The sequence below is a fragment of the Gorilla gorilla genome, chromosome 5 (genome assembly GCF_029281585.2).
Source record: "Gorilla gorilla gorilla isolate KB3781 chromosome 5, NHGRI_mGorGor1-v2.1_pri, whole genome shotgun sequence".
Classification (NCBI taxonomy): domain Eukaryota; kingdom Metazoa; phylum Chordata; class Mammalia; order Primates; family Hominidae; genus Gorilla; species Gorilla gorilla.
Genome location: NC_073229.2, coordinates 52,344,000 through 52,359,587, shown reverse-complemented (window position 1 = coordinate 52,359,587; position 15,588 = coordinate 52,344,000). Strand labels below are relative to the sequence as shown.

The following is a 15,588-nucleotide window of genomic DNA, read 5'->3' as shown; positions in this document are numbered from 1 at the left end:
ATAATATCTTCAAAAGTGAGAAACCTTGTTCCCACTATATAACATCCGTTTACTTATTTGTTCAGCCCCAGTATACACTGACAGCAGTTTCAGAATTATATCCCATCAGAAACAGATTTACCAGTTGGGAATGTTGCACTGATTTTTACTGTTTTATTTTACTGGAGAAATTGTGGATGTGTATATGCTGATTATGATGTGATTTGACCTCTGATGCTAGCTTTTACATGTATGCAGACATTTTTTATCTGACCATAATCTGTGATGTCTTTGTATGTCAGTATGAATCGTTGAGATTATGGATGTGAGCTCCAACTTAAACATTTTCCTTTTATTCTCTTATACTTATTTTAAAAATTTGTTTGATTGGCTTTGGTTTTTTGTTGTTGTTGTTATTTTATTTTATTTTTTTTTGAGACAGGGTCTCACTCTGTCACCCAGGCCAGAGTGCAGTGATGCGATCTCGGCTCACTGCAACCTCCACCTCCTCCTAGGTTCCAGTGATTCTCATGCCTCAGCATGCTAGGTAGCTGAGACTACAGGTGCACACCACCGCATGTAACAAATTTTTTTTTTTTTTTTTTCCTTGAGATGGAGTCTCGCACTATCGCCCAGGCTGGAGTGCAGTGGCGCAATCTTGGCTCACTGCAAGCTCTGCCTCCCGGGTTCACGCCATTCTCCTGCCTCAGCCTCCCGAGTAGCTGGGACTACAGGCACCCACCACCATGCCCGGCTAATTTTTTTGTATTTTTAGTAGAGATGGGGTTTCACCGTGTTAGCCAGGATGGTCTTGATCTCCTGATCGCATGATCCGCCCGCCTTGGCTTCCCAAAATGCTGGGATTACAGGCGTGAGCCACTGCACCCAGCCAAATTTTTGTATTTTTAGTAGGGATGGGGTTTCACCATGTTGCCCAGGCTGGTCTGGAACTCCTGACCTTAAGTGATCCACCTGCTTTGGCCTCCCAAAGTGCTGGCATTACAGGCATGAGCTGCTGTACCTGGCCTCTTTTATACTTATCGTCCAAGATTAAGAAATAGGAAAGCTATGTTCTCTCTTTAGTAATTTATGATGTATTTCTACAAAAGGAAGTTTATACTATAATAATGAGGTTTTGGCATCTGTAAAGGGACAAGTTGAATGAGATAACATTTACAGTACTTTCTAGCTCTAATGTTCTGTCTCCGGTGCTTTTTATTTTTATTATTATTATTTTTTGAGACAGGGTCTCACTGTTGCCCAGGCTGAAGCACAGTGGTACAACCTCGACCTCCCAGGCTCAGGCTATCCTCCCACCTCAGCCTCCCAAGTAGCTGGGTCTACAAGCATGTGCCACCATGCCTGGCTAATTTTTGTATTTTTTGTGGAAACAGTGTTTCACCGTGTTGCCTAGGCTGGTGTTGCCATAGGCTGGTCTCAAACTCCAGAGCTCAAGCAGTCTGCTCACGTTGGCTTCCCAAAGTGCTGGGATTACAGATGTGAGTGGCTGTGACTGGCCTCAGGTGCTTTAAAAGAAAATCTCCTTAAGGCCAGACATTTTAAAATCAGGGTCTCCATTTGCTTACTAAGTCCTCATTGTGTTCTCATGGCACATGATTCTACCTCCTTGGCTACTTCTCTGGGACATTTGGTGGTCCATTCTTCCTGTTGGTGCCAAAGATCATATGTCTGTGGGTAAAGATACTATGGCTTGGGAAATGGGACTGACTTAACCATAGCTTTAGTTCCCTGGGTACTTGGGTTCCCACGTTCCTGTTAGGTGTGAGTTTTTAAAGCTATACTAAAAGCTGGGTGTTCTCAGTCTGCTTTAACTTAAATTATGACCTTGAGCTCATCACTTTTACCTCTAGACTTCAGATTTTTTAAATCTAGAAAATGAAGCAGTTTCATTGGATGATCTCTTCCACTTGTGGTTTTATTATAACAGATGGTAAAATATCTGGCTAGCAGCTACTTCTTATCTCAGTAATCAAGGCATTCTGGTAAGAATTGGGAATGGTCATTGTCTGTGAAACAAGCTTATTAGGCCATCTTTACCTTTTCTTTACTTTTTCATTTGTTTGATTAAAAATAATACAGTAGGCGGGGGGGGGGGTGAACGCATTCTGGAATATAAGGTCTAGAAGTGGTACAAGATGACTGAGATTGTACCATGTAGAAGGTGTATTTTGCTGTTCATGATGACCCATTGCAGCAGTAACTTAGGAGGGTCAGAACTGATATTTATTGTTGGTGTTTATAAATCAGTGGCTTCTCAAATGACTTTCCTTTTATAGCTACTATGTAGAATCTATGTACAGAGCTGAGCAATAGCCAATGCAAAGAGATGGGGAGGTGGCTTAAGTATGATAAGTTCTGGTGAGTCATACTAAAGACATTTTTGACCAGTGCAGTGGCTTATGCCTGTAATCCCAATACTTGGAGAGGCTGAACCAGGAGGATCGCTTGAGCCCAGGAGTTTGCCAACCTGGGCAACATAGTGAGACCTCATCTCTACTAAAAATTTAATTAAAAAAAAAAGACATCAAAAAGAAAGAAAGGAAACGAGAGGGAAGGGGAGGGGGAGGGGGAGGGGGAAAAGAAGTCTCACTGTGTTGCCCAGAATGGTCTCAAACTCCTGGGCTCAAGTGATCCTCGTGCCTCAACCACCCAGAGTGCTGGAATTACAGGTGCTAGCCACTGCACCCAGCCTAAAGATGCTTTAGTTCTAAAGGGAGAAAAGGGGTGGTGGTAGGTCATTAGTCTTATTTATGGATAACAGCTTTCAGAATAGCTTTCTCATAAGCATTTAGTTTCCTGAGCTAAGAATGAAGCATATGACCTGTAGCTTAGTAGCTGTGTGCCAAATCTATCATGTACTTACAAAAGAATTTATTTTTAAAACAGATGGGTGGTAGACAAGGAGGAGTAAAAGTACAGGTTGAGTATCCCTTATCTGAAATGCTTGAGACCAGAAGTGTTTCAGATTTTAGATTTTTTTTGGATTTTTGAATATTTGCATTATATCAGTTCATCATCCCTAATCCAAAAATTCAAAATCTGAAATGATTCAATGAGCTTTTCTTTTGAGTGTCAGATTGGTGGTCAAAAAGTTTTGGATTTTCAAATTAGGAATACTCAGCCTGTATTGTAAGACAGGGCTTATCTGTTTGGGAAAAACAAATAGTACGGTGAAGGAATGCTGTCTTGTGTTAGAAAGCTAGGATAGGAGAGCATGGAATGATTCTCCCTCAGGCTGCCTGCTATTGGATTGTCCCACTTCATTGGATTGATTTATGAGATTGAGCTTTGAACACAGGTCCTCTGACCCACTATTCCTGGCACTGTCCCAGATTTTCAAGGGAAGTGGCACACTACATGTGCGGTGTTAAGAGGTTTAACTTTTATGTTGCTAGTTTACATGGGGATTTATATTTTCTTTTCTTTTTTTTTTTTTTTGAGACGGAGTCTTGCTCAGTCGCCCAGGCTGGAGTGCAGTGGCGTGATTTCAGCACACTGCAAGCTCTGCCTCCCGGGTTCATGCCATTCTCCTGCCTCAGCCTCTCGAGTAGCTGGGACTATAGGAGCCTGCCACGATGCCTGGCTAATTTTTTTTTTGTATTTTTAGTAGAGACGGGGTTTCACCGTGTTAGCCAGGATGGTCTCGATCTCCTGACCTCGTGATCCACCTGCCTCGGCCTCCCAAAGTGCTGGGATTACAGGCATGAGCCACCACGCCTGGCCATATTTTCTTTAATGATAAGTGTATCTGGAATGAATGCACATTCCTGTGAGTCATACTAGTGCTGCTGCTGGTGGCTTTAATTTCCTCTTCTTAGAGGAGAAAGAAATTGCTAATTCCGGAGTGAACAGCAGATGTCACTGCATCTCCACTTACTAGGGCCTGACTCTTAGCTGTTTGGATACAACCAGTTCTTAATACAGCTCCCAAACCTCTTAAGTTTTTATGGTTGTATGATACTTTAAGATTCCCTTTTTTTTTTTTTTTGAGATAGGCTCTCACTCTGTCATCCAGGCTGGCTGTTTGGATGCAACCAGTTCTTAATACAGCTTCCAAACCTCTAAGTTTTTATGGTTGTATGATACTTTAAGATTCCACCCCACCTTTTTTTTTTTTTGAGATAGGCTCTTACTCTGTCATCCAGGCTGGAGTGCAGGGGCACGATCTCAGCTCACTACAACCTCCGCCTCCCAGGTTCAAGCCTCCCAAGTAGCCGGGACTACAGGCGCGCACCACCACATCCAGCTAATTTTTGTATTTTTAGTAGAGACAGGGTTTTGCCATGTTGGCCAGGCTAGTCTCGAACTCCTGACCTCAAGTGATCCACCCACCTCGGCCTCCCAAAGTGTTGGGATTACAGGCATGAGCCACCGTGCCCAGCCAGGCTGCCTTCTTTTGATATACAGCCCAAATTAAAAATTTAGAATAAACACAGCCTGCGAGAGTTTTCCTTAGTTTCCTTCACTACTTGTTTTTAGTGTTTGTTCTAGGATTATATTATCTCTATTTCTAGGTAGCTAACTGATGGAATGCATTTGCCTTTTTCTGTCAACCTTTCAACAGTTATTTAGGAGCCTAGACAGTTTTTCGTATTTGTGTTCAGTACGGTTCACACAGTTAAAAGCTTCTTGGCCTTTCTGTATTTTGCTTTTTGAAAACCTTCGAACAGGAATGTACGTGTCACTGTTCTCTGGAGTGAGGTGCTGAACATCAAAGGTTCAGGAACCGCTACTTTCTTTTTTTATTTGAACCCTTAGCTTTGGCACTTGAGCAAATCAGGAGCTGAACTATGACCAAATGTCCTATGGTACATCTATTTAAAAATACATTTATGGTTTAATTGTGGATAGGTGGTAGAGTTTCCCTCTATAGTCTTGTACTGCATAATGATGTTTTGGTCAGTGATGGTGGTCCCATAAAGTTACAATGGAGCTGAAAAATTCCCGTTACCTAGTGACACTGTAGCTTCCATAACATTGTAGTTTGTTTTTTAATGAATTTGGTGTAACCTAACTGCACAGTGTTTATGAAGTCTACATTAGTGTTTAGTAATGTCCACATTCACTCACTGACTCACCCAGATCAACTTCCAGGCTTGAAAGCTCCATAGTAAGTTCCCTAGGCAGGTATATCATTTTTTATCTTTCATATCATATATTTTACTATTCTATGTTTAGCTATTTTTTTTTAATTTTTTAATTTTTTTTTTGAGATGGAGTCTTGCTCTGTCAACTAGGCTAGAGTACAGTGGCACAATCTCGGCTCCACCTCCCAGGCTCAAGCAATTCTCCTGCCTCAGCCTCCTGAGTAGCCGGGATTATAGGCACCCGCCACTATGCCCAGCTAGTTTTTAAATTTTCAGTAGAGACGGGGTTTCACTATGTTGGCCAGGCTGGTCTCGAACTTCTGACCTCAAGTGATCTGCCTGCCTCAGCCTCCCAAAGTGTTGGGATTACAGGCATGAGCCACCACCCATGGCTGTAATTTTTTTTTTTTTTTTTTTTTTAAGACACGGTGGTGCTGTGTTGCCTGAGCTGGAGTGCATTGGTGTAATCACAGCTCACTGCAGCCTCTACCTCCTGGGCTCAAGCGATCCTCCCACCTCTGTCCCCCAAGTAGCTGGGACTACAGGCGAGCACCACCACGGCCAGCTAATTTTTAAGTTTTTGGTAGAGACAGAGTCTCCCTGTGTCACCCAGGACGGTCTCAAACTCCTGGTCTGAAGTGATCCTCTTGCCTAGACTTCCCAGAATGCCCAGGATTACAGACATGAAATCTGGCCTGGCCTTAGATACGTTTAGATACACATATACTTACTGTTGTATTACAGTTGCCTACGGTATTCAATACAGTAACAGTACAGTAACATGCTATAGAGATTTGTAGCCTAAGAGCAATAGGCTATACCATATAGCCTAGGTGTGTAGTAGGCTCTACTATCTAGGTTTGTACACTCTATGATGTTCACACAGTGATAAATTGCCTAATGATACATTTCTCAGAACATATCTTCTTCATTAAGCAATGCATGACTGCATGACAGAAAAGCAAAGCAGGTGTTAAATTGGGTATTTTAGAAAGTCTGAGGCATGCCAAATTCTTGGTGTCTTTTGGTCAAATAGATTGAGAAAATAGCCAGGGTGATAGTATCTTCCATTTTGTCTAGATAAATGCTGGTCCTGGCGTAATTATTAATAGGTCCCTCTTTCACTCTCATTTGTCCTAGTTTGGACAACATATGGTCATTCTAAATTGCCCCCAAAGGGAAGAGCGTTGATAAAGTTGTAATTCTCATAATTTTAAAATACATGTAAAATAAAGTGAAAAACCACAAAGAGATACCAATTCTAGGAAGAGTAACTTTTGATTTCTATCTATTGATCGTTCTCTGGAATAATGATTTCCAAAGATGATGGTGCATTGGCATCAACTGGTAAGCTTTTTATAAATAGAGTTTCATGGATCTCACCACAGACCTCTGCTGAATTTATACTAGAATTTGAATTTGACATTACCAAAAATGTAGCTATGCATGCAATGCAAATGTACCAGGCAGCTTTGTTAGCAAGCTTTTAAAACTAGCATATAGAAGAATGTTTCATTCTGTGGTTTGGATAATGTTTGGGGTTTTTGGTGGTGGCTATCTTGGGCCTTTAAGGGTAAGCCTGGCATTGAAATGAGTTACCTTTTTGTTTCAGATGTCATCTGGGTGATTCTCAGTGTGGAGGTGGGTGGACTTTTAGGAGTAACGCAGCAGCTGTCATCTTTTGAAACGGAGTTCAACACACAGCCGCATCGTAAGGTAGAAGGAAACTTCAACCCTTTTGCCTCTCCCCAAAAGAACCGACAATCAGATGAAAACAACTTAAAAGACCCTGGGGGCTCCGAGTTCGACTCGATCAGCAAAAACACATGGGCTCCTGCTCCTGACACATGGGCTCCTGCTCCTGACCAAACTGAGCAAGACCAGAATAGACTGTCACAGAACTCTGTAAATCTGTCTCCCAGCAGTCACGCAAACAACTTATCAGTAGTGACTTACAGTAAGGTAGGTGCCCTTGGAGAAGAGAAGGGGTAGGTGGTGGGCCTTGGGACTTGTGATACCCCTTCATGGCAAACCTAGAATCCTAGACTGCCGCTCCCCAGAGGAGGTTCTTTAAGACTGCTCAGCTCTCCTGCCAACTGCAACAATGCAAAAGCTTACCCCTTCTCCCCTTTCCCCAGCCCCATCTTCATGTCCTGTGGATATTGCTTCATCCACATTTATAATTTACTCCTGTCTCTCTGCTATGGTTTGGGTGTTGAAAGAGTGAAGTTCTTTACCTTTAGTATTTTAAAAAAGAAACAATGTTGCTCAATTATTTATTCTAAATATTGTTGTTGGGCTTTGCTTTATTTACCCTGTTTGCATGTCTTGTTGATGTCTTTTCAGTCGTTATGGCCCGTCGACTTCCTTATCCATGACCCAGAGAGGCCCCAGTGATATTTTGACTTTTCAAATGTGGTGAATAAGTGAGAGTTGTTTGTTGAGTTAACTGTGATTTTAAATATTCTGATTGTTGTGAGGCACTTTTCTAGGTGTTTGATTTCTTGATCTCTTTTCTTCTATGCCAATTGATTAAACTGTGTCTTGCACAGTTTGCTAAGGTGATGATGGTGCCTGGTTGTTGGTTTTGGTTGGTTGAATAAAGCCCTGATGCTGGGAGTTCATTGTTGTAGGTGGTTTGTGTGGTGGAGTCCTGTGAGCATTCCTGTGTATTCTTCTCTGAATAATGATGCTGCATATTAAGCCTAGCATCCTACCCATATTACCACATAAACTGTTAGGTCTGTCCTGGCTTCAATTCATGTTGGCGTTCACCTTAAATTTTAAAAATAAAGTTTATGTTTATTTGAGGGGCAAGTGACTATGTTGTAAGAATGATATTTTTCTGACCAGTAGTTTTATTTTATTTTTACTTTTTATTTGTTCCAAGATGGAGTCTTGCTCTGTCACCCCGGCTGGAGTGTAGTGACACAATCTCGGCTGACTGCAACCTCCACCTCCCGGGCTCAAGAAATTCTCCTACCTCAGCCTCCTGAGTAGCTGGGATTACAGGTGCCCACCACCATGCCTGGCTAATGTTTGTATTTTTAGTAGAGACAGGGTTTCACTATGTTGGCTAGGCTGGTCTCGAACTCCTGACCTCAAGTGATCCTCCTGCCTTGGCCTCCTGAAGTGCTGGGATTACAGGCGTGAACCACCACGCCCAGCCCTCCTTTTTTTTTTTTTGTTTTTTTGTTTTGTTTTGTTTTGGAGACGGAGTTTCGCTCTTCTTGCCCAGGCTGGAGTGCAGTGGCGCAATCTCGGCTCACCGCAACCTCCGCCTCCTGGGTTCAAGTGATTCTCCTGCCTCAGCCTCCCGAGTAGCTGGGATTACAGACATGTGCCACCACGCCCAGCTAATTTTGTATTGTTAGTAGAGATGGGGTTTCACCACGTTGGTCATGCTGGTCCCTAACTCTTGACTCAGGTGATCCACCCACCTCAGCCTCCCAAAGTGTTGGGATTACAGGCGTGAGCCACCGTGCCCGGCCTGACCAGTAGTTTAAATGTGGTCTAGATCAAGAGACAAATTAAGAAACCTGGTGATGTGAGTCCTCTTTCACATGGTCTAGTAGGAAAGACTTCATTCAGTAGTAATAGCATAAATGAAGGATTAATTTATTGGTTGATTGGATGTTCATTACAAAGGATTTTGTGGATTAGTGTTAATTGTATAGGATATAAGAGAAGTAAATTGGCAAGAGAGTAAATTGCCTGTATTTGAGGAAAGACGTTTCACATCTTAACACTCTAATAAATAAAATATTTTCTTCTAAGCTCCTATTTCTCTAGTATTTTTTCTTGAATTTAACCCTCCAGAGTCTGTGACTGTTCAGGGTGGTAAATGGGCCAGCCCTGGGCTAAGCATGCTTTGTTAGAATGAGAACTTGAGTCTGTTGGGTTTAATGGGAAGATGAACATTAAGGCAAAACAACCAATTGCTCCTGTGCTTTCTCTAATGGAAGCTGCCTCACCCAACTATGAGCTTTCTGGCTTGGCCATCACTGCAGTTTTAGGAGAGGGCTGCTGTTCTTGGCCAGGGCACTGTACTTGTCTTCCTGAATTGAGAGCCCATTAATTGTTTTCCTCTCCTTTAGGGACTGATGCTTTTTAACCACCTCTGTGATGGTTGCACACAGTTATCACAGACGGTTAGGAATGGTGGGCTGGTGTTTTCTGCCAGCTTTAATTAAGGTCCTACCAGGGGTTGCTTCTTTTGGAAGGGCTGGACTATGGTGAGGTTATTGACTTATTTATTGGAGTTGATGAACTAGTATTAATATGTTATCTAATTTTTTTCCTGGACTTTGTAGGATCATTTAGAAGTAGCATTTGCAAGAACTGTAGAGAAAAGCTTCCCATTAGAGATAATATCCAAAAAGACTGTTGACTATAATGCGTTGAAAGTGTGAAACTTAGATGCCAAAGAGAAATTGGGGTCTCCTTTTTTTCTTAATCTAAGCAGAATCTTAGAAAGCAATTTATATGAAGCATCGAGCAGGTTCCCTGAAGGCATTTCTGGCTAAAGTTGAGTCAGCTCCACTCTAGCTCTTAGGGCTCCTTAGAATAGGGTGTAGGAGGTAGTCATCAGTAAATATACATCTGTGCACTGTTCAGAGCAGTGTACATCGTACATTAGGACACTTGAGGAATAAAAGGATCCCTACCCACTAGGAGCTCGTAGTACAGTAGGGGAAATGAAACATGCACAAAGCAATTAGAGAGCAGTTCAGTCAAAATGAAGTATGAATTTGGTCAATAGAGAGCAATACAGTCCAAATATATAATTTGTGTTTTGGGTTTTGTGTTTGTGTGTATGTATTGTTTTTTTGAGATAGAGTCTCACTCTGCCACCCAGACTGGAGTGCAGTGGCACAATCACAGGTCACTGCAGCCTTGACTTCCTGGGCTCAAGCAATCCTCCATCTCAGCCTCCCGGGTAGCTGGGACTACAGGCTCACGGCACTACAGTCGGCTAATTTTTAATTTTTTTTGTAGAGATGGGGTCTCCCTGTGTTGCCCAGGCTGGTCTTGAACTCTTGGGCTCAAGTGATCCTCTTACCTTGGCCTCCCAAAGTGCCGAGATTATAGATGCAAGCCACTGCTCCCAGCCTGTATTGTATGTAATGGCTGGAAGGGTGCAATAAGAGTTAGAGAAGCAGAGATGAAGTGGAGATGGAGTTGAAGGAAAGGGCTTTGCAGAGGATGGGTGAGATTTGGAAAGATGGACAGACAGCAAGGACATGGAGAACAGTTGAAGTGCCAAGGGCAGAGTGAGTAAGGGGCATGTGGTCGCGAGATATGGGTGATGGACAATGGGAGATAGGTTCAGTTGGTTGCAGTGTATTTTTTTGACAAGTAGGGATGGAATAATATACAAATGACGCTGAAAAGAATTGGTTATGTGGAGGACATCTGTCATAAATATGAATGGACATCTATCATAAATCTTTGCTAAAGGTGAGCCTTAAATGCAGAGATAATCCTAAACATTTATATTTGGCTTGAGAATATGTAATTTATTTATTTATAAAGGCAGGCATGCTTGAGGTTCTGAAGTGTATACCTGACAAAGTGATGAGATTGGGTATATATCAGAGTTATTTTTTTTAACTATTTGGATGGGCTAGGCATGCTGCCAAGTACTTTACATGTATCATCTCATTTTTAGATGAGGAAACAAAGATGTAAAGATGATACTTTACATGTATCATCTCATTTTTAGATGAGGAAACAAAAGCTCAGGGGGCTAAGTAACTTGCCTAGTATCACACGGCCAGTGAGAGGCAGAGCTGGAATTCAAGTCCAGGTGCCACATTACTAAAAGGTGTTTCATGGTAGGTGAACCTGAGCTTTCCCTAGATCCTCCTGTTGGGCTGGAGGTTGTGTTGAGGGAAAGCTTGTATTGAGTTGATGACCAGTAGTATCAAGGTGTGAATGAGGCAGAGTTTAAATAAGATACACAGCCCTTATATAATCTGATCATTGACTATGGCATCTTTCGAAGAGCTCCAGTGTTTGCTGGGTTTTTTAAGTAGTGACTTCTTTTTCTGGTTGATAAGAAAGATAAAGTATTTTTACACTCAAAGCACACAAGCCATGTGGTGTTTATAGTAAATTAGCACCCTTTTATTTGTGAATGAGTGGAGAGGAAGAAAGAGACCTCTGGGGCTCTGGAATTGGGAAGTATTTTTCAGTTCAGCCCAGGTGCCATTTTGATGTTGTTGTTGTTGTTTGTTTGTTTGTTTTTTGAGACAGGATTCAGGCTCTGTTGCCCAGGCTGGAGTGCAGTGGCACGATCTTGGCTCACCGCAACCTTCGCCTCCTGAGTTCAAGCGATTCTTCTGCCTCAGTCTCCTGAGTAGCTGGGATTACAGGCACGCACCACCATGCCCAGCTAAATTTTTGTATTTTTAGTAGAGATAGGGTTTCACCATGTTGGCCAGGCTGGTCTCGAACTCCTGACCTCAAGTGGTCTGCCCACCTCGGCCTCCCAAAGTGCTGGGATTACAGATGTGAGCCACCATGCCCGGCTCAGTTGCCGTCTTTATTGGCTAGGGAGGAGGGGTGCCTAAGGTGCTAGTGTCAGGGATCACTGAGTTGGCAATAGATCTGATTAACTCCAGAGAGATCCCTGCTTGCCATCAAGGCTGGGAAAGAACGTGATGCTCTGGAAGCCTATGACCACAGTTTTAGTAGGCAGGTAGTTTCCTGCTGCCTCCATAGTTACAGTTTAACTTGCTAAGGTTGGTAGGATGAAGGTAAAAGATTGCTTCAGGCACCTGCACTATGAGGGCTGGGTGGATATGTCAACAGAATGGCACATCTGTCAGTGCCAGGAAACAGACACCCCGGAGTCCTTCCCAGCTGTTCTTGAATCGTAAGCTCCCTGAACTCAGTGCTCCGTCCCTGGGGGGAACGCCTGCCCTAGCTGCATCCCACAACGCAAAGGGGTTTCTCCCTGTGGGAGAGCTGTCAGAAGGAGTCGGAAAAGTAAATATATGCTGACTCGCCTCAAAGATTCATAAATCTGGCTCCCTGCTTTTGTTAGAAATTGGCTAGCCTCATTGTCAGCTCAGTTGTGGCTGAACTGTCTGTCCCAGGTGAACAGTGAGATTAAGTACTGGTGAAGGCTAGAAAGTGTTTTAATGATCCCTTTTTATGTGATTAGCTGAAGAGCATCTGACGATCAAGTTAGGGTAGGATAGGTGCTCACTCTGTTGACTCAAGGCTAACCTTGCTGTGAATTCTGGCACTCTGACTCATCTCTGGGGGGCCAGAGTAGCTTCTGTTTGGACAGTGCGAAACTGATGAAAAACAATTCACAGAGATGTGGAGAGAGAAAAAAAAGTCCTGTTAAAGTTACGTATGCCTTTTTCTTATATGCCAGTAATTTTTTAAATTTCACTGTTTTCTAAGAAGGCCTTTAACAGAGCAATAAGACCCCAAATGGTCTGATTCAGGACAGCTGGGAATAAGAGTGTGGCTGGCAGAATCGAGGGGCTGTTCTTTAGGACAGCTACCTGCTTTGCTTTCTTTCACTAAAGGAGTAATGATTTACACTGGGAGCTGAAGAGGACCCCAGATTCACTTATTTTGTTACTTGAAATATGGCTCTTATATTGTGTTTGTTCTTTCTTTAAAAAAAAGTGTTTGAGGCTGGTATATGTCATATATTCCCACTTTAAACTGGATTACAGTCTGAGCCACTGTTATTACTTCCATCAAATGCTGGTTCAGAAGGAGAAACTTATTATTATCTTTGTGGGGAGGTTCATCCCGCTCCTCCAGAGCCATCCCTGCCAAGTGCCATCTGCTCGCGCGCTCGTGCTTGCTGGCTTGCTTTTGTGCTTATTCTCTTCCCCCACCGCCACCCCTTTCCTCTCTTGACAGTCATCCTGTAGAGCATTTTGTATCTGGAGCTAGCAGGAGTCAGTCTGCTTCTGTTACATCAGAAATCAGCTCTTTTTCTCACCTGCTGCTATCTGTGTTGACTAAGGCATAGAAGAGTTCTTTTCTCTCCATCCAGGTGAGGGTTTAGAAACAGTAGTGGGGGGTACTGGAGGAGGTTTGGAAAAGGCAGATCTTTTGTTCTATGGGCCTGGCGATGTAATGGCTTGTGGATCTATTATCTACTTTGAAATGGCCAAAAAGTTTAACATAATAATAAGGGAAGGGTTTGGGGTGACTTTGTGGAATTGGGACCAACATTTGCCCAGGCAGTTTGACCAGAAGGCAGGTGGTTGGTGTCAACTGGGCTAGTGCTTATGTGAGGCATTAAGAGGGCACCAGTGTAACCTTCCCACTGCTATGAAACCCTAGAGTTGTCTTCATTCTCACATGCAGATCCTCTCCATGAAAGGTTTAAAGATGGTTCAAAGAGAAGCTAGATGGAAAATCGGTGTAACTTGGCCCTCTGGCAAGGAACAGGTAGTGAGAACACACTATTCTCATGCCAATGAAAGTACATTAATCAGAGCTGTAAAACTATCATTGATTGAGCAGTTATGCGCCAGGCACTGTGCTGAGGACTTTTTTAAATTTAATTTTTGTTATTAAAATTTATCAATGTACGTAGTTTAAGCAACCAAGTAGTTCTACAAAGCTTATGACAAAAAACTCCAGTCACCTCCCTGCTTCCCAGCCTCCAGTTTTTATTCCGCAGAGACAATAGGCTCAGTGCTTGACATGCATTACTTCATGTAGTCCACAAACAGTACCATGATAAAAGTATTGTTACTATCACTCCTTTACAGTTACTGAGACTGGTTCAGTGATTTGCCCAAGGTCATGTACCGGGGTGATAAGACCAGGATAGCAACAAAAGCAGTTATTTTTGACTTCTAAGCATGCTGTGTTCTCTTAACATTGCACTGCGTTGCTTCCTAATTGCAGTGTTCAAGTGCACATTTTTGTTAGCTGGGCTGACATCTGTGGGCTTTCTGTAATGTACAGCTACGTTTTAAATGAGGATCAAGGCAATTGTTGACCAAATATTATGTGACTTCTATTAAACCTCTTCCCCCCACCAGCTATTGCTTTCTCTCTAGCCTCCAAGAAGGGAAAAGATTACCTAGAAACCTTCATAGTCACTTGGGTTTAGGTTTTTGTTGGCATTGAAATTTTCATTAACTCACTCTTGTTATAGCAGCATCTGTACTTTTTGATGTCACACACACAAAAACCAAACCTGTCTGTATTCCTTGATAGTGGCCACAAGATACAGTCTCTGGGGTCTTATTTTTCTGGGACAAATTAAAAATCTCCCTTTGAATATACTGAGTATTTTAGAACAGAACATACGTAGGGGCTGTCCTACAGTTCCTTTAAAATCGAGTTTTGTTTCTGTAAAGCCTATCTGGAGAAAGAATATTTTAGGCGAGGACAACCAGTACAAGCCCTGAAGTGGAAGTTTGCCTGTTGTGTTCAAGGGATAACAAGGAGGCCAGTGCCTGGAGCAGAGCCACGAGAGAGAGTAGAAGAAGGTGAAGTCAGGGGACAGAGACCAGATTGTAGAGCGTTTTGTGGGCCCTTATAAAGCTTTGGGCTTTTGCTCTGAGGGAAAAGGGGAGCCTTAAAAGGTTTTCAATAGAGGGGTGATATATGTGACTTAATGCTATAAAAGGAGCACTCTAGCTCTTGGGTGGTAAATACAGGGCAAGGGTAGGAACAGGAGACCAACAGGGAAGTTAATGCCGTCATCCAGGCAAAGAGTAAGAGTGGTTCAGATCAGGTTGGTGGCAGCAGAGGTAAGAGAAGTGGTCCATGTCCGGATCTGTATTGTGTAGCTAGAGCTAACAGGATTTGCTAATAGGTTGGAAGGGGATGTAAGAGAGAATAAAGGATAACACCAGGATTCTTGGCCTGAGCAATTAGAGGGATGGAGCTACCATCAATGGAGAGGGGAAAGGATGCAGTAGAAGTGGGGAGAGAACAGGGTTCCATTTTGGATATGTTGGATATTTATATAAACATCTAAATGGAGGTGTCAAGTGGGCTGTTGAATATCCAAGTTGGATATAGAGTGTAGGAGAGAAGTCTAGGTGGAGATATAAATTTGAGAGTTACGTCACATGGATGGCATCTAATGCTGTAAGACTGAATGTGATTCCCTAAATGATGAGAGGAGGTCAGGGTTTCTTAGCTGACTGATTAAGACTGTTGACATTTTGGGCCAGTTAAGTCTTTTTTTTAAAACAAGGCAAGGGTATATGTGTCTTAGGCATTGTACAGTGGTTAGCAGCATGCCTGGCCTTTTTCCCACTAGATGCCAATAGTACTGCCCTCCCTCCCCACAGTGTAACAACCAGAAATGTTTCTTGACATGCCAGTTGTCTCCTAGGGGGCAAAATTCCCCCACTGGTGAACCTCTGGCATAGTTAGAGGTCCAAGGGCTGAGTTTAACACTATCTGTCTAACATGTAAACCATTTCATACTATCCACAGTACCTTTACTGCTTTTATTCTTATTCTTCATTCACAACACACTTGTGATTTCGTA

General features: G+C 42.7%; 1 protein-coding gene across 3 annotated transcripts in view; it reads left to right on the top strand.

Annotated features, from left to right (window-relative positions):
- Nucleotides 1-15,588, top strand: part of ILRUN (inflammation and lipid regulator with UBA-like and NBR1-like domains) — a 111,616-nt gene that overhangs the window by 84,086 nt on the left and 11,942 nt on the right. For all 3 annotated transcript variants that reach the window (XM_004043858.5, XM_004043857.5, XM_019029688.4), the window contains one exon: nucleotides 6,700-7,049. In XM_004043858.5, coding sequence (XP_004043906.1) covers nucleotides 6,700-7,049 — 350 coding nt within the window. The remainder of the gene's footprint in view (nucleotides 1-6,699; nucleotides 7,050-15,588) is intronic.